This window comes from Orbicella faveolata, unplaced genomic scaffold (assembly GCF_042242905.1).
Source record: "Orbicella faveolata isolate gen_17 unplaced genomic scaffold, um_ofav_v1 contig_34, whole genome shotgun sequence".
NCBI lineage: Eukaryota > Metazoa > Cnidaria > Anthozoa > Scleractinia > Merulinidae > Orbicella > Orbicella faveolata.
The window spans coordinates 30270001-30293439 of record NW_028301563.1 but is presented as its reverse complement, the minus strand read 5'-3'; the positions used below and the strand labels follow the sequence as shown (position 1 = coordinate 30293439).

General features: G+C 38.5%; 2 protein-coding genes and 1 long non-coding RNA gene across 4 annotated transcripts in view; 1 reads left to right on the top strand and 2 right to left on the bottom strand.

Annotated features, from left to right (window-relative positions):
- Positions 1–2877, bottom strand: part of LOC110066942 (neurochondrin-like) — a 25175-nt gene extending 22298 nt beyond the window's left edge. The window contains exon 1 of the mRNA XM_089271202.1: positions 1554–2877. Coding sequence (XP_089127328.1) covers positions 1554–2877 — 1324 coding nt within the window. The remainder of the gene's footprint in view (positions 1–1553) is intronic.
- The window catches only part of LOC110066951 (WD repeat-containing and planar cell polarity effector protein fritz homolog), a 24945-nt gene continuing 4343 nt past the window's right edge, over positions 2838–23439 (top strand). The window contains exons 1-22 of one of the 2 annotated variants that reach the window (XM_089271206.1): positions 2838–3250; positions 5010–5057; positions 5663–5784; positions 6528–6587; positions 7223–7340; positions 7844–7971; positions 9737–9814; positions 10380–10480; positions 11204–11266; positions 11903–12002; positions 12187–12240; positions 12500–12536; positions 13614–13684; positions 14221–14268; positions 14658–14729; positions 15872–15963; positions 16436–16543; positions 16911–17016; positions 18156–18270; positions 19483–19606; positions 22390–22453; positions 23363–23439. The exon at positions 23363–23439 is cut by the window's right edge and continues 20 nt beyond it. In XM_089271206.1, the coding sequence (XP_089127332.1) occupies positions 3190–3250; positions 5010–5057; positions 5663–5784; positions 6528–6587; positions 7223–7340; positions 7844–7971; positions 9737–9814; positions 10380–10480; positions 11204–11266; positions 11903–12002; positions 12187–12240; positions 12500–12536; positions 13614–13684; positions 14221–14268; positions 14658–14729; positions 15872–15963; positions 16436–16543; positions 16911–17016; positions 18156–18270; positions 19483–19606; positions 22390–22453; positions 23363–23439 (1847 nt within the window). In that variant the 5' untranslated portion in view covers positions 2838–3189. The remainder of the gene's footprint in view (positions 3251–5009; positions 5058–5662; positions 5785–6527; positions 6588–7222; positions 7341–7843; positions 7972–9736; positions 9815–10379; positions 10481–11203; positions 11267–11902; positions 12003–12186; positions 12241–12499; positions 12537–13613; positions 13685–14220; positions 14269–14657; positions 14730–15871; positions 15964–16435; positions 16544–16910; positions 17017–18155; positions 18271–19482; positions 19607–22389; positions 22454–23362) is intronic. The other variant, XM_020774216.2, reaches the window with a different exon arrangement.
- LOC149105731 (uncharacterized) lies at positions 5934–7873 on the bottom strand. Its single transcript, XR_016201382.1, has 2 exons — positions 7806–7873; positions 5934–7627 (listed from the first exon to the last, which is right to left on the bottom strand). It is a non-coding gene; the product is annotated as an uncharacterized LOC149105731 (long non-coding RNA).

Sequence of the window (23439 nt, the reverse complement as noted above, 5' to 3'; positions counted from 1 at the left end):
GGTGCAATATTCAAATAATCAATTCAGTATTGCAAACTTGAGGAATATGCTTCGCTTGGTTTGACTGTCATCTCCAATGACACGAAAGAAAGTGCTTCAACTGCATTTTCACTCTCATTTCGCCAAATTTTTTGGCGTTTCCAAGGGAAATCTTTCCAATTTTAACACATTTTTTTCCTGGCTGAATCTGTGGAGCTCAACTTTTAACGACAGTTTTTAAGGCCCAGAAGGTAAAATTGGCAACCTTCCAGATTTCACATATTTAGGGCTTGCACCACTGGAATACAGACATCCACATAACACAGAAGTCTGAGGTTGGTGTGAATTCAAAGTCAGCTGCATTTCCCATTCTTGTGTCAATTTAATCTACACGCTGAGACAAATTCCTTGTTTGCTTCCAAAAATTTCATTTTCGTTGCGATTAACACATCTAAACACTTTTATAGTACAAAAATAATTATATCTCAGAAAAAGCTACAAACAAAACCAAACTGAAGAAATCAATTACACTGAAGCTGAATATTATACAGTATGCAAAATAAATATCACAAGTACATAACGGGAAACTAAAACAAAGAATCTGGTGACACAAAAGCTTACAAAAAACACAGGACTATGCAAATGAATTCCTGACACCAAGCTCTTAAAACAAAGCTATTTTGCACCAAAAAAATGTTTATCATCTGCAGTTGCAAAAGCAGTCACAAGTCAACCGGTCAAACACATGTGGTGTAAGCAGGATACCATATGTAAAACACAATCTCTCTTTTAGTAGCTGCTGACCTTCTTTTTGCAAAAAAATCTACCACACATTAAAAGAAAAAATGCACATAATTTAGTGGTGTCCTGGAAAGCTGCAGTCACCTTCACTGTTTTTCATTAATTTCTCTTAAAAAAAATGCTCCAACTGGCTTTGTCGTAGCTTTACAAACGAAAAAATTGACTATGTTCAAAACACAAAATTCAATTTGCTGCTCAATATCAAAGGTCAACCATAGAAAGCTACTGCCCGGCATCTTTATTTCAACGATCATGAACATTTTGAAATTTCTGTTTTCAGGCTCTGAATTTTTTTGTTTCTTACTATGCCAGAGAAATTTGAAAACTGCATTTTCACTCTGAAAATGCATCAAATGTTTTCTGTCCTCAGTACACCGCAGAAATTTGAATACGCAACAATCACTAGTCATTTTGGATTTGTGTTAGAAGACTCCAGTAGGGAAATCACTTGATTACTCTGATGTTATCATTTTCGAAAAGTTCCGTTCTCAAAATGTTTTCCATCCTCACTAAAATGTAAAGCTGGCATTTAAGTTCCTCTGGTTAGAAGAGTGTTTTCGAAAAGTTCTGTTTTCATCATAGATTAGTGTGGACAATAGGCCAAACCATAGAAATAAAACTGTGTTTTCAGATTTCTCTGGTGCGGTGTAGATGGGGCCTTAAACACTGTATTTTGTTAAAGCTTGAAATAATGGCAGTGGATGTTTAATCTTCTACATGAAAAAATAGTTTACCACTTCCAGACACACAAAAAAGAAAATATTCATTAATACCTTTGGAAGCCTCTAGTGATTCCTTTCCTAGCTTCAACAGAAATGGCAACAGCCTGCAGATATCATCTCGAAGAGCAGCAGTTTCTTCTGCCATCCAAGCACAAAGGACTCGAACTGAAGCAAGCACCACATGGCGTTCTTGACCAGTTATTGTTTTTCCCACCTGTGCCACATGGTCCATAAACATAACAATAGAGTGGACTGACTCCGTTGCTAAGGAGTAAACCTTTGGGAGACCGTCCAGAACAATGGCTGGTAATTTTCTGTTGTTTGGTGACTGTCCCGTACTGACAATGGCAAAGTTAATTGCTTTTTCGAGGATATTGAAACAGCTGCACAGTAGAGTTGCTTTGTTTACAATCTCTGCCGCAGTTTTTCCGTCCAAAATCATCCTTATCTCAACGCTAACAACTGTCAGGCTTAAAATGTACAATCCTGGAGACTGCTGTCGTGAAAACTCAATCATCCAGTCCATTCCGACAAGCTCAATGACAGCCGATAACAAAATAATGGCAGGATTTCTTTGTTCGGACGAAATTCTTGATTGAAGAATCTCGTTCAAACCTTTGTAAACGCCAGCCAGCCATCTGTTCTCGCCTCCTTGAAAAACAGATTTCTCTGCCCCAGATAGAAAAAGGACCAGATAATCGCACAGTTCGAATTTTGTGTTGTCCTGTGCTTCGCTCAATCTTTGGCTTAAACCATTCAAAGCTTCCATGAGGACCTCTCTTTGTTCCTGCCAAAACACGCGTGGGTCATTGTTTAGAATTGGAAGGAATGTTTCCAGAGCTTTTTCGGCATATTTCTCGTCTTTATTTTCGCTGACGACTCGAGAAAGCGTTGAAAATACCCCATTTTCCACTAAATGTCTGCACCCCGTTGAACTACAAGCGAACGAAGCGATAATTTGAAAACAGTCTTCGACGCTAGCTTCGCTCACACTAGTTTCAGCCGAGTTGGAAATGCCGTCCAGAAACAACGGTATCTTCTTTACCATCTCAGGGTGTACACAGAGTTCTTCGTCAGAGGAAAAACAGGCAAGAATCGTTAACGCCAACGAGTTGTAGACTTGAGCAGGACAATCGCTCGGTACACTTCTGGTGTTCAGTAATCTATTTATGAACTTGAAACCGATCGCATCAAAGACCTGCCTTCGCCCCAGGCTATCTATCTCGTTCGAATGAACTAGTTGAGTGACCAAAAGTAGCGCGGCGAACCGTTCCGTGTCGTTTTTCGCCGCTCTGAGAACTGAAATACACTTTTGAAGCGAAGATTCGGGATTTTCTTTCCTTTGAGGAGTGAATTTACACGTCGCTTCGCTCATGATAACTCTTGCAAATGATGTTTACACAATGCAAAACCTGCTGAAGGTCACCTGAAACCTCTCCTTGGGAACGAGGTTGAGCTAATCAACAAGACTAAAAGAAATAGCGATAACCTCATGTATGTGACATATACTATACCTCTGCGAGCAACCCCAAGGGAAGCCTGCCCAAAGGACAACATATGTAACATACATGGAGGTATTACCAAAAAAAAAAAAACAGAAAGAAAAATTACATATGGCCGCCAACAAACGGCAGAGTACGTGACTCATGGAATGTTGAGCTGAAATATTCTTATGTCGGTTTGATAAATGGCCAGTTTACTTGGCCACCTACATTTTTGGTCGTTAAAGAAGTTTAAGACCATCGCTGGTAAGTTTAGACTCGTAATACGTTATTTACACAGGATGAAAAACAAATAAGCGTAAGTTTGTGGTTTTGTTTGAATTTGACAAGCGATCGCTTTTATCATGGCACTCAAGTGATGAATTTAAAAAAAACAGGAGAGCAAACGTTGTACGAAATACAGTGCTCATTTGTGATACCGTTTCTAGAATTTGCGTCTTATCATCTCTGTCGTGTACCGTAAACTGTTGCTTATGAGCCCTCGGCTAATACAATTTCGTAAGGGCTTTTAGATGGGCTTATATCCGACGGGGCTTATAACCGGATTAAAAAAACCGGTTCGAAATCTAGAGGGGGGCTTATATTCAGGGGATGCGGTTTTTGGTTTACAGGTAGATGGGCCTATGACCAGGGGTTGGGGAGGGGGGGGGGGGGTTATAAGCAGCAGGGCTTATAAGCGGCAGTGGTATATTACATCTCATCGTGGGCACCTGATCTAGGGATGTAGCGGGGACAAAAATAGTACCAGTTCAACACGGATTGCTGATTTGCCTCATTTCGAATGAGAAGAGCAGCAATTGTTTATTACTCATTCTTGAGTAGCAGCTATTGTCATTAAATCAGAGTTCTGAGTTCATTCCTTCCAAGTTTTGCCTCTGCCTCTGTGGATTTGCAGCAAATCATGTATACCTCCTGTAAACTTCTCTGCACACCCACATTGAAAATATGCATACTCTATACCGTGGGTATTAGCATTTTAACCCCTCCCTTTCCTTCTGAAATTCCAAAGTCATTACCCCCCTCCCTTCCAGATTTATGTTTCTTATTTCAATTCTCTGGAATCCTAGTTTGACTCCCTAGGACTTCCAATGAAAGAGATTTTATGCTTTTACATCTTTCAAGAAGTTTTTGCTAATAACTTTCCATCGAACATCTGTCTGCAGGGCTCAAAATTGCAACTGATATGATTGTAAGCATTCACCGAACATTTGTTCGGTAACTAAAACGTTCTCCTTTTTAAGCACAAGTTTGTAACTAGTTTTCAACTAAACTAGTGTGTTAGTTACTATGGAAATTAGAACATGCATGGGCAGATCCTGCCTAAGTTACCTTCAATATTACGAACAACATTTACTCAATCAGACGCCATTACAGTGGTTTCTTTATGGATATATACCACTGGTGTATAGTGAGCAAACATGGCGGGTCAGTTGGCGGGTCGGTGTCTGTCACAAACAATTAATCTAACAAGAAATTCGTAAACTTTAAGGTCTCTGAAGCCCAATGTACCACCCAGATTGTATCGATTTTCTTTTGTAAATGAACGCAGCAAACACATGTGTGACTGATTGATGCTTGTCTTGTATCCTGCTTTCCGGGGTCATCAAGAGTTATCAGTTCTTTCTTTCATTCACACTCTTGTCTGTCCCCTCTAGAAACCCCCCATGCCCTTGGAATTCTATTCATAAGTATCCCCCCATGCCTTTGGATTTCCAGTTCAAAGTACCCCTCTTGCCCTCAGAATTTGAAAAAGCCACCCGTGGTAAAGGTATGGATATACCTTATAATCAATCCTTTAATTAAATTTGCATCAATTTGTTTAATGCATGTTAAAAGTAAGCATATAGACCATGATAACAAAGAAAAGAAACACATTATCACTTGTGAATGAAAGTAGTGTTTGGTAGAATCATGATCAAATTTTCCCAATTATCACATGGGGACCTGTTAGGAGATTCTGCACGTTCATCTCACTTGCCTTTCCCTTCTCTCCTCGAAAATGCAGATTGTGATATTGGAACTCATGTCTACCATGACAAAGCTTCTGGTACAGGTAACATTTTAAGATACTTTTTAGTACTTTTGAACTACTTTGTTGTTATACTCTTGTGAGTGATGATAAAGCAGTGGCAGATCCAGACCTTGAGCTGGGGGGAGGGGGGGAGGGGGTTGCTTTTTTGCTTGCCCTGCCAGCTTTTCTTCCTTAGAACTGTGATTTTTTTTTACCCAAAATAAGGGGGGGGGGGACTGGGCCCCCTGGGCCCCTCCCCTAGATCCACCACTGTAAAGGGTGGAAATGTGAACAGCTAAGAGTTACTTAATTATTTAGCTTCTAATGTTTCAATTTTTTATAATCTTAAGGACACCTTTTACCCCATCCGTTAATCTTAATCTCTATTAGATATCAACTTTGGCACAGATTTGTTGTAATGGCCAAAATTCTAATTTTATTTAGCCTCTATTAAATTTGTGGTTTAAAACGATCAATAAATTGTAATCGCCACCCTGGCCACCCCTGCCAACCTCGCCACCCCTGCCACACCCTTACCACCCTTTCAGCATCCCCACCGCCCCCCTGCCAATTTTCCACCCTGGTCACCCCGGCATGTGTTTGAATAAAGCTCTCAGTGTGGTCACGTATATGTAATAATGCAACAGGTTCTGCTGGAGAGGGGGTGTATTGTGAACAAAGAAGACTGTGGGGTGAGGACAGGGGAGTTTCATGGACACCAAAAAACCGTAGACCTGAGAAGTTGCGAGATACACTTAAGGAGTGTGAGGTGTGTAATTTTGTGTCATCAATACTTATGTTCTCCTTCCTCCATCACAACAGCGTAAAATAGTTAGGTAATAAGAATATAGCTTACTAGTAGGTCTTAACAAGTGAAGTTGATTCTACATTCATCATCCATAACGCGATAAAAACATGTAGACAGAAAACTCACTTTTTATTTCAATTACTCTTTACTCACATTATTGTTATTGCAGCTTGTGTTTTAGTTCTGTGTTGCTTTCCAGTTTCCATTTGTCAAAATATCCCTTCAAGAAGTAAAATTATAATGTTTACTCTGGATTAACAGAAATACTTGAAGATTAGCAAACTAAGGCATTTTGTTGTTATTCCCAAATATATTAGTAAGTACTAAGTAAGTAAGACTTTATTTAAGGAGAGCAAGGAGGGTAACACGCAACAGTAATACATGTAAAAGATAATATATAGATTTAGCCAAGCCTAAGAGCTCATTGGCAAAATATCCCTTCAAGAAGTAAAATTATAGTGTTTACTGTGGATTAATAGAAATACTTGAAGATTAGCAAGCTAAGGGATTTTGTTGTTCCTCCCAAATGTATTAGTAAGTACTAAGAAAGTAAGACTTCTTTTTAAGGAGGGTAACACTTGACAGTAATAGAAGATCTATATTACTTCTTAAAGAAGGTCTCTCTGTTAGTGGGTCAGTGTTATGTAATTTGGGAATAGACAATATGATCTTTCTTATTCCAATTGTTTTTCTTTCCTTTGAAGGAGTTGCTTCAGCACTGTAAAGTCCTCGACGTTCGGTGGAGAACATTAAGAAATATTCAGGTATTTACTGTACCATGGATGCAATTCCATTTTGCCAGTTTGCTTAGTCAAGCTAGCTAGCCAGCGACCTCTGTCACCTCCCACAGTAGAAGATAATAATAATTATGTTTCCAATATTAACATCTGTTGTCAAAAGTGCCTCTATTTTTATTAATAAATACTTCCAACTTTGACAACTGCAAATATCTTTTCACCTACTGTGGATTGCACCACATTTTGAGGTGAAAATGATATGTTTAGTTAAAAACCCATGAGTTGTAGAATTGATTTGAAGTTGGGACACTTCAAAGACATTTGTGGTTGCTGTGCTTAACTCTGAATTAAGTCATCTGAGATCGAACCCTGGCCAGGACCATTAATTTTATTCTCATGCTGCCTCTCTCCACCCAAGTGTATAAATGGTTACCGGCAAATTTAATGGTAGCATCCCATCCAAGGGAGAGTAGAAATATTCCTAGTCGCGTCATGCTACCAAAACCAGAGATAAGCACTGGCCTGATCAGCTACTCGGCCTGTATGCAGACATTACTTTGCATGCAAGTCTCTACACAAATTCATCATGCAGCTACTTGCTACTACTTTGAGTCCATTTGGCCTGGGCTTAATGTGTAAAATTGTAATTTTTTCTTCATCAGTTGCTGTTAAATAATGGATTCCTCATCTCCATCCTGGTGTCTTTGTCTTCTGGGGATATTGAGAAAATCTCAGTTGACAAAAGCTTAGCTGGAAAAGTTCCTGATCCAATAAACAGAGGTGGGTATCACATGATGGTTGTCGTCATTGTGGGTAATCCCTCAATATCAAGTACTAAAGTGTCTGCTTGGTAATGTTCAGATTCTCCAAAGGCCAATTTTGCCGACAGTCAGGGCATCTGAACTCTGCAGAGGTTGGAGGTGTGCTGGCAACCTGTTATGTATCACTTGATATTAAACTGCTAATTAATCAACATCTGCATCAATATATTGGCAGGTTTTTTTCCAGGCAACACACTTTACTTAACTTCTATTTCACAGTGACTCCTTCTGCTTATACCTCACAATCTGAAACAAATGAAAACAAAATTCATGCACAACTTTAACCCATAGCATATAATTGAAGAGATGGTCAGTTGAGGCATCAAACTGATTATTGCAAGTGACTAGTTTAATTTTTAACAATTTATGTTTTCATATCATGTTTGATTGTCTGGTCATTTTTACATGGAACACAGTCATGTACCTGACATTCAGTTGATTAAGTCCTTTGTTCGTTTTCAGCAATTGTGACGGACTCCTTCCTCTTGTTTTCACTTGTGGAGAAAGCCAAACTTTGTTACATACATTTTAACAAGAAACCAAGCCTTGACTTTAAGAAGCTTGAAAAAATGTCAGGATTGGAGCCAAAGGTATTTAATAATAGAGTATAAATCTCAGGGGGAGGCGCAGTGGCCTCATGGTTAGTGCGCTTGTCTCTGGATCTGAGAGGGATCATTGCATTGCTTCTTGGACAAGACACAGTACCTCTCTCTACCCAGGTGTATAAATGTGTACCGGCAACCTTAATGCTTGGAGTAAGCCTGCAACGGACTTGCATCCTGTCTGGGGGGTAGAACTACTCCTAGTCACTTCATGCCACAGAAACCTGGATAAGCTCCGGCCTGATGGGCTACTTAGCTTGTATGCAGACTTTACCTTAAGTTTACCTTTTATAAATCCCAGGAGGTGGGGAAGGGGGCACAGTGAAAACGAGGCACAGATTTTTATAACCGATCTTTTAGGCTAAAACGAGACCCAAAAATAGTTCAATGACTAACACGGCAACCCAAAACAGTGCTTTCTTTCTCTGCATACTGTTATCAAGTTGTAATAATTTAATAATCACGTGATATAATTTGAATTATTCCAATAAATCAATTTATCAACGAAGGTAGTTAAGACAGACATCTACATTCTTTTTTCATCATTTATGTGCCACAAATCAACGACTGCAGACTGCAGCTGCTCTCCAAAAATGAAGAGTACAGTTATACATAAATTTGGTTCACAACCAACAAACAAAGCTCTTGAAAACTTCAGGTTATCATTGTTGCCCACCCTCCTCTCCCTTTTGCTAAAATCTTCACACCCCTCATCACTAATACCTCAGAACATCAGCTGGGTTTATTGCTTTAACTGAATTTATACATGCACATCTTGTCTGTGTGGAAAACAAAAATTGTGTCAGGCAAGTGTTTTAAAATGGGATGGGGAGTTGGCCATTAATGCTGGGCTGGTGTACCATACAGGAAGGTATTTATTTCAATGAACTGGCACTGCATTAATTGCTCATCAAATCTTCCGGCTAAATTATGTGTGCGTTGCTTCCAAACTGTGATAAGGTCAAGTCCCACATTATTTAGTTAGTAAATCTGCCAAGTTAATAGAATCCGTTCCAAACTCGCAGAAATGTAAGACGGATCCACAAGGACAGCCAAGGAGTAGTAAAAACTTTCTGAAAATTCTATATAACTGTTTCATAAATAACTCTTTTGAGTTTCATAGTTCAGTTCTGACCTGATACTGCTAATATAATCTTTAGCAGGAGCTAAATAAATGCAATTTTCGTCATCTGGACCACTTGGACCTAGATGATAAAATCTTGCATTATCTTCACGCACCACCTGGCAAGTTAAGATCAAATTCAATTGTGTCGGAAACGGAAAAAATTTTCCTGTTCAACAGTAGAGATTCAACGTACCGCAAAGCTTCGATTCCAAAATCAGTTGTTCAGCACTGAAAATGGCGGCTTTGTGAATCGAGTAGAAGACATCTAATGCTATCACTTGGCCTGCGAAAGATTTAATATGGATGTCATTCAAGATTTCTTTCAACATCGAAAGCGAGGGAACCTCCTATAAGTCATATTTCCATATCACCTTCTGCGCGTTGAGATGTTTGCTGTTCGGCAATCATATGAAAATGAGCTTCAGTGAAAATTTCTCCCGGCATGCTTTGCAAGCTGTGTCCAACGCCATCTGCACACGACCCATGAGGCATGACCCACAACCACCCACCCACCTGATATATAGCCTCACTCTTCATAAAGGTGTTTTAATCAAAATATCAATTTGGGGTGTGTTATTTTCAACTATAGTGGACTTAGAACATTTTTAATCTTTTTCCTGTTTCCAGACATCATTTGTTGATATTCCTGGCCCATCAAGCAAGAGATTGAACAGACATTTGTCCCTCAACTCAAGGCAAGACATGGTAAGCAATCTTGAATGGTCAATTTTGTATTGTGCATGTGCATGACAGGTCATAATATCAGTAGTTCATATAGTGTGATCGTTCAGGTGAGGGTAGTTCTGAAAAGAACTGTTGTTGGTGACTGATGTTTCGACAACCTGAGCGGAATTCATCTTCAGAGTCAAGGCATCTTCAGAGTCACTTGACTTTGAAGATGACTTTCACTCAGGTTGTCGAAACGTCAGTCACCAACAACAGTTCTTTTCAGAACCACCCTCACCCAGACGATCACACTATACGAACTACCGATACCCCTGGGTTCAAACCATTTACTATGTTGAGTTCATAATTATATCATTTTTTTACACTTGAAGCCAGAGTGAGTGATGTCATCATGCAGTTTTGCTCCAATCAACATATTTCACAACTTTCTGTAATTTTTAAAGGTTCCTTGCATTTGTTACTAGTTACATCATGTTCTTGCTCTATATTTTACACAACTACATGTATGCCAAAGAGTATGCAAGACTTCTGCTGGTTACCATGGAAACTTAACTTATTATAACCAAATGCATTTAATTGTCAGGTGTTGGTGTGGTGGTGCAGTCACACTGAAGAAGCCTGGCCATGGTCTCCAATGTCAGGAGAGAAAGATAGAGCAAACCTAGTCATCTTTAGTCTAAACGGGTAATGTTATTAACATCACTTACCATACCATACCACAACACACCAAACAACATTATAAAATAACTGAGCTACTACGCATGCTCTCACTGGTCGATAGGTGTGTTTAGATGAGAGTATACAAACACAGTTGTGACATTTTAGTTTTGCACGTATTTTTGAGAATTATTTTATAAAAGCAGTAGAGCACTTTTTCCGTGTTTATATAGCCCTGTCTAAACACTCAGAGGGTTGGGAGAATTCTCAAGAGTTATGCAAACCCGAGATGTAGTCAAGGGTTTGCATAACTGTCTCGAATTTCCCAACCCTCCGAGTGTTTAGATGGGGCTATGTAAACACAGAAAAAAGTGCTCTATTGCTTAACCACAGTATGCCACACCACATCATGCATGTTAATGGCCAAAAAATTGGGAGTTTCAAGGTCATCCCCATGTGAAAGAAACTTGCCTAAAAAGGTTATTAATAACAGTTAGTAATGCTAGATTTAAAATGTAGGTAATTAAACTGTACTTGTGAGAGTAAAGCATCTTGCACAAGAACACAAGTCAAAATGACCGCAGTTAGGACTTGTACTTGGACCACTGAATCCGAAGTCCAGCGTGCTAACCAATTAAGCTACAACTGCATTTCCACATTCTGTCCACAGGGAGGAGCAACTGCTTCTAGTGACATCATGCTAGCTACCCTGACCTCTTGAAATTTTTCTCTTTTGATTTTTGTTGTCAGGCCAAAAATGGAGATGTTGTGTTATGTCAGGACAGAGTGCGATCCTATCCATGCAGCATTTAGGTCAGTATCTGCACCTGTACAGGCAAGTACGAATAATAGATATATGTAGCAATGTTCAAATGAAACTTTTTTATACACCTCTGGTTGTTTCCATACTTTTGTTGTGAAGGATAATTTGGCGATGATCCCTGAAATACAATGAATTTCACTACAGTGAAACCTGTAGTAAACAGATGCCATATTAAGCATACACCCTCAGTTAAGTGGACATCAGTTTGAGTCCTTATATTTTCTTCACATATTAACAACTAAACCTGCTTTCAGCGGATGCCTCTGTTAAGCGGATGCGGACACCACTTTTAAGCCATTTCATTGCACAAAATCTGGACACTTAAGGCTTTTTACTTCTGAAAGCTTAGCCGAGACTCCTTTAATATCATTGTTCAGTTATAACATTTTAAAGCTAAGTAGATTATTCCAGATTAATGCATTAGCTGACTGGGTATTGTCTTATTAGCAGTCTGTGATCTTACATTGTGTTACACTGTGTTACAAAAGGTTTAATAACTATTATTGCACATTGTATTAGAACCTGGTTAGAGTGGACACCCTGTATAAAGCGGACACTAATGAGTGTCCCAAGGGTGTTCTCTTAATACAGGTTTCACTGCAATTTTTTGTTTTGTTTATATTCAGTTTCAATCAGCCGCACCATGTACTGACCCTGGAGCAGTCATCAGCAGGGGGTGGAGACTCCAGTGTTGACAGCTGTATTTATGAGTACAATGGCACCAAGGTTTGTTGCATAGAAATGATTCTATCTAACAATTAGATTATGAGCTTGGGATCTTATCACATCATAGTTAACGAGCGTGCAGCCCAAGCCAACTATCATGCATAAGAAATCAAGAGTAAATTATCTAATGTTTTGAAATAGATCTAACTATTTGTTCAAAACGTAATGTAAATCCTCTTCACAGATCACGTTGAAAAAAGAAAGAAACAGCCGTCATTTTGTAAACAAACACACACTGGTAGGCTGCAAAGTTTACTATCTCCAACAGAATAGATAGTGAGTAGCGTGGCCAATCTGAGAACAGCATTTGTGATTGAACGCTAATAGATTTTTACTAAGTATGATAATTATGGCTGTGACAAGCTTAACAGCAACCTCTTGATCACAAAAGGTACACTGTAGACAGTCATCATTTTACTTTTACAATTTTTAGCAATCAAAATAAAATCATTATCATTTTTTTAGACAATCTTTTGTTGCATTTAATTTTTCAACAGATTGAAAAAGTAACTACTACTACTGTTCCTGTAAAAGGTATTATATTTAAACAGTTATATAACATTTTATGTACATTTCCAATCAACACAATTAGCTGTTCAGTAATGGTTATTAGCGACTACGACACCAGCATCACATAAATTATTTTCTGCATTCTAGGGGTTTATTTACAAATTCTTCATGTTTATTACACATTTTTCTTATTCAAATTCTTTGTTTGGCACATTGAGACAAAGTGAAATTTGGATATTAAAAACTCCTATTAGGCGAAAATGCTTCACATTTAACCTTAAAAGACTTGGTTATAAATACATCCCTCAAATTTGACCTATAAATTTTGGATCCGTTGCTGTGTGCTTTAAGTGCCCATAATGTCAAAAAAAAAAATTGCGCTCATCTAATTCTGCGTTTCACCTAATGAACTTCTGTGAAAAAAATTTTTGATTTAGATAAAACGCAATTTTTTTACGAATTTTTACAAAGTTCAAAATTCTATTTTCTTGCGGTCGACCCCTGCCACTGATCACATGAATAATGTGCTCAAAATGGCCATGTGACTGATGCCTGTGATGTAGATTCAGGAAGACTGATGTTGTTTTCTGGATCATAAATGTTGTTACAAAGAGTGGCAATGCACCTTTCCAGCATTTTCAACTAAATTGAGACAACTCTGGAGCAAAATTTTTACTTGTTTTCAAGTCAGATAAGTCACAACCCAAATAATGTGTTCCTGAACCTATGTCATGACTCACTTCAAACCGAGGAAGACTGGTGCGAATGGTAGACCAAAATGGCAGCAAATTTGAACGCCTTTAAAAAATTATAAAAAAATTGCGTTTTATGCAAATCGAGAAATTTTTTGAGAAAGTTAATTGGATGTTATGAAGAATCAGATGAGAAAGCAAAAAATTTGACGTTATGGGCACTTTATGCTTACAACCATGACTGTTTTTACTACAAATTTGCAGAATATATCAATTTTATGGAAATTACTATCATGAAATATTTGCAGGTAAATTTATTTTCCGGCCCTTTCCGAGGGGCAAAATAGTTGATTGGGAAAAAATCCTTTCGTCAAGTTAATTCTTTTTGTATTATTTTTTTGTGCTGTAGCTCCAATCATTGTTCAACAAAGAAATCACGCTGAAGACAAGCTGCTGCTTGGGTGTGAGGATGGCATGCTTGTAAGCCAACGCTTTTGTTTTTTAAAAACTCAAAATTAAAATCAGTCCTTCGTCTTCTTCTTCTTCTTCATCATCATCATCATCACCATGATCATCATCATTGTTGCACCGTCTGATAGGATGTATTAGGCATCAATCATCACTTAACCCTTTACTCCCTAAGAGTGCCAAATTGGCACACAACGTCATAACATTGTGAATATTTGACGCGAAAATTGCCTTGTGAAGATCTGCTCATTGAAGGCATAAAATTGTGACCCCCTCCTATCTGAGACATGGTTGACCACCCCCACAAGTTCTTAGGTCCTTTTTAGGGATGCAATGATGATATAGAAAGTTGATTCAATAGACCAATTTTGATGTATTAAAATTTAAATCTCACAAACTCTGTAGTTATTCCCCAGAGCCTCATGCTGAGGTCTATTGTTTTTAGGCTGAATTTTAATATATCAAAATTGGGCTAATAAATGCAAACCTTTTATATCGCACACTGAGAAAGATTTATTTGATGTTTGCTTGATGACTTTTGTTTTCAGATGTATGATGATCACAGACGAGTGACACAGATGACAAAAGCTACTTTGGTAAGACACACGATCATGTTTTAGAATATGTTCCATTGACAAGAGTATCACTATGTTTTAAGTGAATAAAAGAAATCGTGCAAGTCAAGTTTTCAAAGAACAAACAGTATTTATAATTCTGGCTTTTGCAACACAATCACAAAGGTTGTGGATTGGAATCCTGTTAAAGGTGGAAGGGAATCTCCAGTAACGTCTTGCGCTGGGCTGTCAGATGGAAAACCATGAGCAATGTCTTCCTCGCACTTAATGCCACTATCCATCTAAGTGATCCTATTGAAGGTAGCATAGCCGAAAGGTTAGATTCTGGACTTGCGATCCAGAGGTTACATGGGCAAGTCCCAGTGTAACCACTATTATTATTATCATTATCAATTGTCATGTTTCTTTAGATTCCATCAGTTATCCAGTGGCATCCTGGTGATGCTGTGGTGCTTGTGTGCAGCGCTGATGGGGACATCCAGGTAAAAAACTGTGATAAACATACAGGTTCATTGCAATTTAAATGGAGCCCCATTTATCCATTGGTGTCAATTGCAATTATGCTGGACTCCTATTAATCCAAGAGACCATTTGAGACTACGGTGGAACGTTGTTAATCTCACCATCAATGGGCCGTGAAAATCCAGTTGTAAATTTCAGCGGTGGCCTCATGGCTAGTACGCTCATCTCTGGATCAAGGGGTCCAGGTTCAAGCCCTGGCTGGGGACATTGCATTGTGTTCTTGGGCAAGACACTTTACTCTCACAGTGCCCCCACAGCATCCAGGTATATAAATGGGCACCGGCAAACTTAATACTTGGGGTAACCCTGTAATGGAATAGCATTCCATCCAGGGGGCAGTAGAAATACTCCTAGTCGCTTCGTGCTACAGAAACTGGGATACTCTCTGGCCTGATGGACCAAATGGCTGGTATGCAGACTTTACTTCTAGTAAAGGTAGAAATATTCTTTCCAAAACCGAGCTTTTGCTTGGTCGGAATTAAAGAGGGCACAGTAGTGACGTGGTTATATAAAAATTAAAAGGTAGGGTTCTACAGATAGTCTAAATATGAGTGTTCAGCATTATTGATCATCTCAGTTTTACAAGACGTGATCAGCGAATATAATTTCAGGTGTGCTCATTACATCTGATTCTTTTATATAAAGTAATAAATTGCTGGTAACATTTGCACCCATACGGCCTGTGTTTGTAGCCGATATAACGCAGACTCTGATTGGCTCATGTGCTTTGATTCCAGGACATTATTCTCCCATAATGCCAACGGCAGATTATAGGCCTGTAAAAACAAAGCAAAAGGCCATATAATAAACAACTTATTAACCTTGAAGGTTTGGTCTTAACAGGAAAATCTCAGACCTCAGCCTTGTGGTATTGACCTCACTATCGCTCGATCAATGCGGTAAGGTCTCGTATTGAGATTTTCCCATAAAGACTTCACTCTAGGTTAATAAGTAGTTATAATTAACGATTGGTTTACTGTTGAGACTGGGGTCTCAAATGATGGATCACGTTTCTTAACTGAGTGAATTTTTTGATATTGTTTAGTGAGTTGTAGTCTGTACATTATAAAAGAATAAAAGAAATTGTTGGTATTTTTTCCAGATCTTTGACATGGCTTTAGCTCCAGTTCTCATTCAACTTGTAGCGGAGAAGCCTTCCCCACAACACAATCTTGAACTCAGGAAATATTTTCCGTAAGCCAATCCTCACCTTTCTTTCCTCAGCTGCCTTGCCTCAAAATTTTTTATTCAGGCTATCTAAATAGGATCAGTGTTAGTACTATTATCAAAAGGCAAAATTTTGAATATCAGTCACTCTTAAGGAGAGCGCAGAAGAACACTTGCCTCCCACCCATATGGCCTAGGTTCAAATTCTGGCCTGGAGCCATATGTGGGTCGAGTTTATTGCTGGTTCTCGCCCTGCTTGAAGGGTTTTTAAACAGGTACTCCGGTTTCCCTCCCTCCACAAAACCCAACATCTCTAACTTCCAATTTGACCAGGATAGAGGAACTGCATGAAAACCAGCTAAGGCTGATGTGGCTTCCTCTCTAAATATCATGATCTATTTTGTTTTGTTTTGTTAACTCCTAACAACTACATTAATTATTCTGTGTTTAGCTATTTTACTCAAGAATTTTACTAATTGCATTCATTTGTTGGTTTTAGACATCCAGTGAAACTGAATGGGGTGATATGGTCATGTGAAGCTCCCATTGGTAACCTTGCTGACAACAGTATTGGTTGCCATGACAACTTGCTCATCTTGTTTGACAGGTTTGTAGTCTTTGCTGATGCACTAAGTAAGCAGTAAAATAACCCAACATCAAACAAGAACAGGAGAGTGTGTGGACTAGTCTGGATGTGACTTGGTTTTGATTTCCGATGCTCACATTGCCATCCTCTCAATAAGGTCACAGTGGCATTTGCAAGTTACAGTATGGCAGCAAAAAAGCAATTATGGCAATTATTTCGAGAGTTTGATTTATCTCTCCAGGAGAAGTGTGGTAAGGGTGTTTTAAGAGTTGACTGCATTTACTTTAATTTCAAAATTGGTTACTGTCAGGATCTATTTGTGGAACTTTTTATTAATCAATGTCGAGGATAGGTTTAGCACTGAATGCTTTTGTTGTTTATATTACAGAGGACCTTTGTGTCTACTGAGAGTTGAACTTGGTGTGCTAACAAATGGGCGACTTGGCACAGTAGAAATGGTATCAGAGTACATCAAACATGAGCAAGCAGAGGAGGTAAATACTATAAGATAACATTCCACTTGGGGTCCGGAGTGAGAGCTGAACTTGGCAGGCTCAGAAAGGGGTGACCTGGCACAGTAGAATGCATCAAACATGAACAAGCAGAGGACAACATTTCACTGTGGGTTTTGGGGTGGGGTATCAAGCATATGAAGGGGTTTTTCCCAAATGTCCCAGTGTCCCTGAAAATACCACACATCAGCACTTTTTGTCAACTTGACAAATGTAATTCAATTCCACTTTTTTATTTCTTGGGGCGAGTTAGATACACATGTATGTTACTTACAGGAATTTATTATTACATAATTATTTGAGTGGGCTCAACTTTCAGGAAAAAACCTTGGGACCAGCTGGCCCCTAGGTTTTCAGATTTAGTTGCTAGCAAAAATATTTCAGTGAAAAGCGTGAAAAGTTAGTCGCCAGTGAAAAAAAATTGGCGCATTGGCAATCCCAGTGGTCGCAGCATCAAGCTCTGTGGTACCTCTTAGGGTACATTTTTGATAACAAACTTGTTTAGAAGACTCAATATAGCTTCATAAAATGTTCTATTAGCCACAATTTACACTTAAAAGGCTGGATTTTGTCACCTCGAGCTCATTTTATCACACATATCATTTAAAGATTTTGGGATTTCTACTACACCTTGATAAAATTGATTCTCGTAACTTCTAGCAGTTTTATACAAATTTTCAAGAGGCATGATCCTTGTAATTTCCTATGGGAATTCCCTCTCTAATAATTGTAAGAGACTTGGAGCTCTATAATACATGTACTTATTGTCAAATACAGGATATGTTACTGAGAACATACAGCAGGATTTAAAACGTTTAGTTTTCACATCCATGGTCCAAATACAGTGGAGTCATGATTTTTTGAACCTCCCAGCGAAACAAAAATTGGTTTGAAAAATCAGAGAGTTTGAGAAATCAGGGGTAAAATTACAGTATTCGACTGAGGAGAGGGAACAGCTTTTGGTTCGAGTTATCAGGAGGTAGGAAAAATTGAGGGTTCAAAGAATCGGGATTCCACTGTGATTCAACTTTTACTTTACTAGAGACATTTTCAAACAATTGCAGAGGAATGATAGTACAAATGTTATGTTCAGACACATTACTGTATCTGTGCTTCAACAGGCAGTGAATTTTCTTAACAGTATGAATTGGAACACAGAAGGGAATGCATGTTTTGCATGTATGTCTATTATCATGAACAATCTTCTGAAACTACCATTGAACTCTGAAAGAGAAGGTAAGGAAGTTTCAACTTCTTAATTATGTCATTAGAGTAAGCTTAATCTCAAATGATTCTGTGAACATTATGAAAGAAAAATTTGTTTCACACTTGTGTTTACTATACTTCTGCTCCCTGGGGAAGGGGACTCCCAAAAAAAAAATGAACAGGGGTGCTCGTCATAAATTTTGAAAAGAACCCCTAAGAGGTACTGAGATCCTGCTTTGTGGGTGTGGCTTGAAATGTTTTTCACCCCTAAGAGGTACTAATTCTAAAACAACACATTATCTCCTGTCACGTTCAGCTCAATACCCTATAAGGTACCACAAAAGCTCACACTGTGGACCTGTTGAGGCTGAACACCCTGAGAGGTAGCAAAACTGCTTTTTTAACTCCTTGAAGGTACAACAAGGACCTGAGTCCTTTTATTTGGGAGTTCCCCTCATCCAGGATCTACTCTAGCATGTATAACATGGAGCATCAGGTCCTTTGAGACAGAATAAATGACAGGTCCCATTTGCTCAAAGAGTGGACTTTGCCATCAACTGTACAGTGGCTGTATAAATACTAACAAAACAAACATGCATTGTCCATCTTTTTAACAATTGGGTAACTTACCAAAGTTCTGCATCCTGATTGTGCCACATAGAAGTAGCCATATATAACACCTTTCTAGAGCAGAGAGCTTATATACCCTGTCTTACGAGGGGGAGGGGGTACTCCTTGTAATGGAGTAGATGGAGAGGTTCCACCTTAAAGGGATATCTTTTGTTGCTGGAGGTATGTCGAACGGCAGGTGTTTCATGAGTTGGAGTATAGAAAAAGTACAGAAAAGTTCACTTAGGCATTTAAAGGGGAATTATTAGGTATTTAAAGCTATTATAGAGGAAACTTAGTATAGAAAGGGGAAACAGAAAATATTCATGGTTAACACACTCACTCCAAAGGTATAGAAACTGTTGGTGAAAGGGGTGCAATTTTCTATGGGAGGTATCAATTAACAGGGTTACTTTTTCCTGTCAAACATGTTCTATAAAAGGGTAAGGGTTTGGCTCTAGGGGTGGATCCCCACATTAAAATTTGTACAACCCCCCCCCCCTCCTTGCAGCTTCTTACGTACACCACCTCCATACCCTGAATATCAGTTAAGTTTTGTCACGATTATTGACATCCCAGCTTGTGCTATAGACATTTGAGCATCAGACAGTGTAATGTGTTATTATGTTACAGGTTTACTTGAAGAGACGCTTGGTAGTTTCTATGCACCAAGTCGACCACTGTCTGATGTCACAGTTCTACAATTCCGAGACATGATTAGCAAACTTTCCAGAAGATTCTTCCACCACTTACTCAGGTACTGATCACAAAACAATTTCTCTTTGATTTTTTTCAAATATCTGATGAAATTCAGTTCAGAGAATTTGGATCTGTGATAATGTAACTGTCATAATTTGAAATCACCAGACACTGTCCTGATGGACATGTACCACAAAATTTATTTACATGTACCACTCATCTCTGACCAACAAAATTAACTAGTGAGACAATCTCCGATAGTGCAGAGCGCAATTGATAGCTCTGGTACAGTAGTCCCATAAGTACTCACCCCTACTCGGTTCACTTGTGGTTTGTGTCTACCTTGGTAGTCTGCTACGGCTTTTCCCGTTTGCAGTGTGTATGTTTCAAGGTTGTATTTTCATTCAAGGTCCAAACATTACGCACAAATTAATTACTACTGGTGCTTTAAGTTGATTTTCGTTCATTTTAAATTCAACAATACGCTGAAGCAGCAAACGTGACAATTTAGCTCTTCACGCCAACTTTGTAACTTGATACTTTTGTTTTCCTCGCAAAGCCATGTAATATGAAACCCTTGTTTTCTCCAAAACATACGGAAGATGTCCTTGTTTTTTGGAGATAAATGAAAGAAAGTTAAATGTCTGATGTAGTGATGAAGAAACGGAACAGAGACAATGTTTTACTAAAAATGCAAATTTTTACCGATGAACAAGAACTAATTTAATTATCAGATAGTCATGAAATACCACTTTCTTTTTCTGTTGCCACCTTTGTTGTGAACAATAAAACAATTCAAAATTAACACACAACGATATTGATGGCTGAGGAGCTTTTCAACGAAAAGTATTGAAGATAAACAGCGCTACTTGGCCGATATGAATGAGTCTCCTCAAAGACTGATTAAATTAATTTGCGCTTTCATTAGGTGCCACGGCGTCTGCAGCAATATTTGAGCATTTTCCTTGTTTCTTTTGTTACAAATTCACAATTTGCGGAGTATTAACGCCACTAACTTGAGAACTTTTTGGTCTCTCTTACAGACACAATTAAGGCAAGAAATAAACAAGTCGCTAAGGAGAAGCAATATATTTGAACTCTGACAAGCACACTATTGTAGATTGAAAACAGCAGATGATATTTGTTGAACCGACCTGTTTGTAATTCTAAAAGCTACGCAGCCACAGTAACGTTTCACTTTTGCAATAAAAAGGGACAACTGGCGCTACCTGAAAAATAACTGCCGTCCTTGGTCGCATGACACGATATATAAAATACTGCGTGTAAAGATAGTGTATAACACTAACAATGCTAGAACGCATGCGTCTTACATGGTGAGCTCTACCATAAGGAAAACCACTCAACATTTGTGCGTGATTCCGTATGCAATGTATCCTTCACCTAATATAGAAGCCATGAATCCTAACTAATCTACACATGCGTTTAGGGCAAATTAGTTTTGTTCTAAGGAGAATGGTACCACAAGGAGAGCAAGGGGTTACCTGAAACAAATATATAGCTTTGCGATGTTCAAAGTTAAGTGACGGCGATGGAATGTGTTTTACGTAGAGTACACATGTACCTTTCCCACCCTACTCCCATTACTTCCTTGCCTCTAGACTAATTAATTAATTGAAATTAATTAATTAAACAAACATTAAAGTTTACACCTTAGCGCCATAGGGCCATAGCGCCATAGTGCCTTAGTTCCTTAGCGGCAGGCAACCCCCATAACCATCCCAATAGTGCACTCTGCACTAAAAAGGGAAGTCTAAAAATCAGAAAACATATTTCCTATGTAAAGTCATTTTATATTGGTTGTTGTCAGAAAGAAATGATAAATGAGCTGGTGACACAAATTACTCTGTGGGAAAACAAGAATTCTGAGTTGGCTTCCAGGAGGAGTTAAGCATACAGTATGTCCCTCATGCAGCATGTTGGTTAGACCATCTTACAACTGAGCTTATAAAAAATTATAACCAGGTTCAAATGTAACAAGAATCTCCTATTCTGCACCGAGCAGTTTTGGCAATGTGTGAGATACCGTAGAATTCCGAAAGTAACGATCCTCCCAAAGATCACAGCTCCCCAAAAGTAATATTAATTTTTTATCCTTCTATTGAACCCCAAATGTAACACCCAAAATAATGACCCACCCGAAAGTAACGGCCGTTTCAAGATTATTGCTCGACTACAGTTAACACTGTAGTATATTTGATACAACATTTCAAGCAGTCGTTTAGATCAATGTACAATGCAAACAACATTTGAGGCCTTTTGTCTTTATACAGTCTGCTTTGTTTATCAGGGTAGTTAGTAACATACATGTATGTAAACAGAATTGTTAACTTTGGGTTATGCATCTGCTTTGTCTGAAAAACCGTGAATTATCGTGCAATCATTTTTTAATCATCCGAAAGTAACAGCTACCCGAAAGTAACGGCTGTCCGAAAGTAGCATCCCCTTTTGCCTGCCATATCTGAAAGTACATGTAATGGGGGCCCTTACTATCGGAATTCTAGCATAACTTAGAAAATAAAAATCAATAATAACCATGATAAATATCACACATGACTCTGGGACTGTTATGCTTTGCGCACCTAGTTACACATGTTGACTTCCATCTGTCTTTTCCCGCTTGATGAAAGAGCATTGTATTAGGGTGCAGAAGATCATAGGTTCCACTTATTGGAGTTCTTTTACAATCCAGTTTATCTTGGTTCACTTACAATAATAAGTCTTCCCCGCTATTATAATGTTAAAACGTTTTTTTTAAACTTTTTTCCTTTTAGTCAGAGCTTGAATATAATGTGGTTTGTTCTCTCTCTGTTGTAATATTAGATACAGGAGATTTGAAAAGGCATTTCTGCTAGCAGTAGACATTGGAGCAAAGGACCTCTTCATGGTTAGCTAACTTGTACAATCATCTAGTTCAATTAATTCATTGTCTGTGGCATTTAATTTATTTATTATTTAATTTATTTATTATAATAATAGTAAATATAACATTCAAGTGTTGAACACTGACTGAAACTCTTTGAATTTTAGATTTAATAATTTGGTGCGGTATTAACATCAATAGGTCGTGTTGGCTCAGTCTCAGTATTTATATGGAGTTTTAGTTTACCATAAATCCTCAAATTAGTGCCTCCCTTGAAATAGGCACCCCCCTCCCCTCCCCCTGTTTTATGGAAGAGTACTGACACAACTGATAACAAGCAACTGTTTAGCAACTCATTCAAGCACTGCACATTGACCATCGCAATGGATGGTAGTGAAGATCTGCTGATTGATCATTGCCTAAAGCCCAACCAACCTTGTGCAGCAGGCTTAGACCAGCTAAAGAGGTTACATTACGTAGCTCTTCAAGAGAGACAGGATCCTTCAGAGACTTCTGAGGGACTGACACATACATATATTACAAAAATCGATCACATCTTACCACTATTTGGGAAAAATTAAATAAGCGCCTTCCTTGGATGAGCACCTCCTGTCTTCTCCTAAATTTGAAATAAGCACCCCGGGTATAAACAATTCTAGGATTCACAATAAATCTACTACCATTCTATCATGTGGTTACGCTACCCACTATCTATTCTGCTGTAGGTGATGAGTATCCTAGAGTGTGCAGTTGCTAACAGAATGGTGGCTGCTTCTTGCATTTTTGAACTGTCTGTGAAGAAGATTTAGATGAAGTTCTGAACAACTAGGAGATTTATACTGAAGCAATTATTTGCTCTCAATTTCTATCCGTGATACCGGTACTTAACTCAGGAAAATAGACTTGTCTGATAGGTTCTGTATCATTTCCTAGGACATTCACTATTTGGCATCTGATCTTGGCAACACTCCTCTGGCTGAAGTAGCAAAACAACGGGCAATACAGATTGA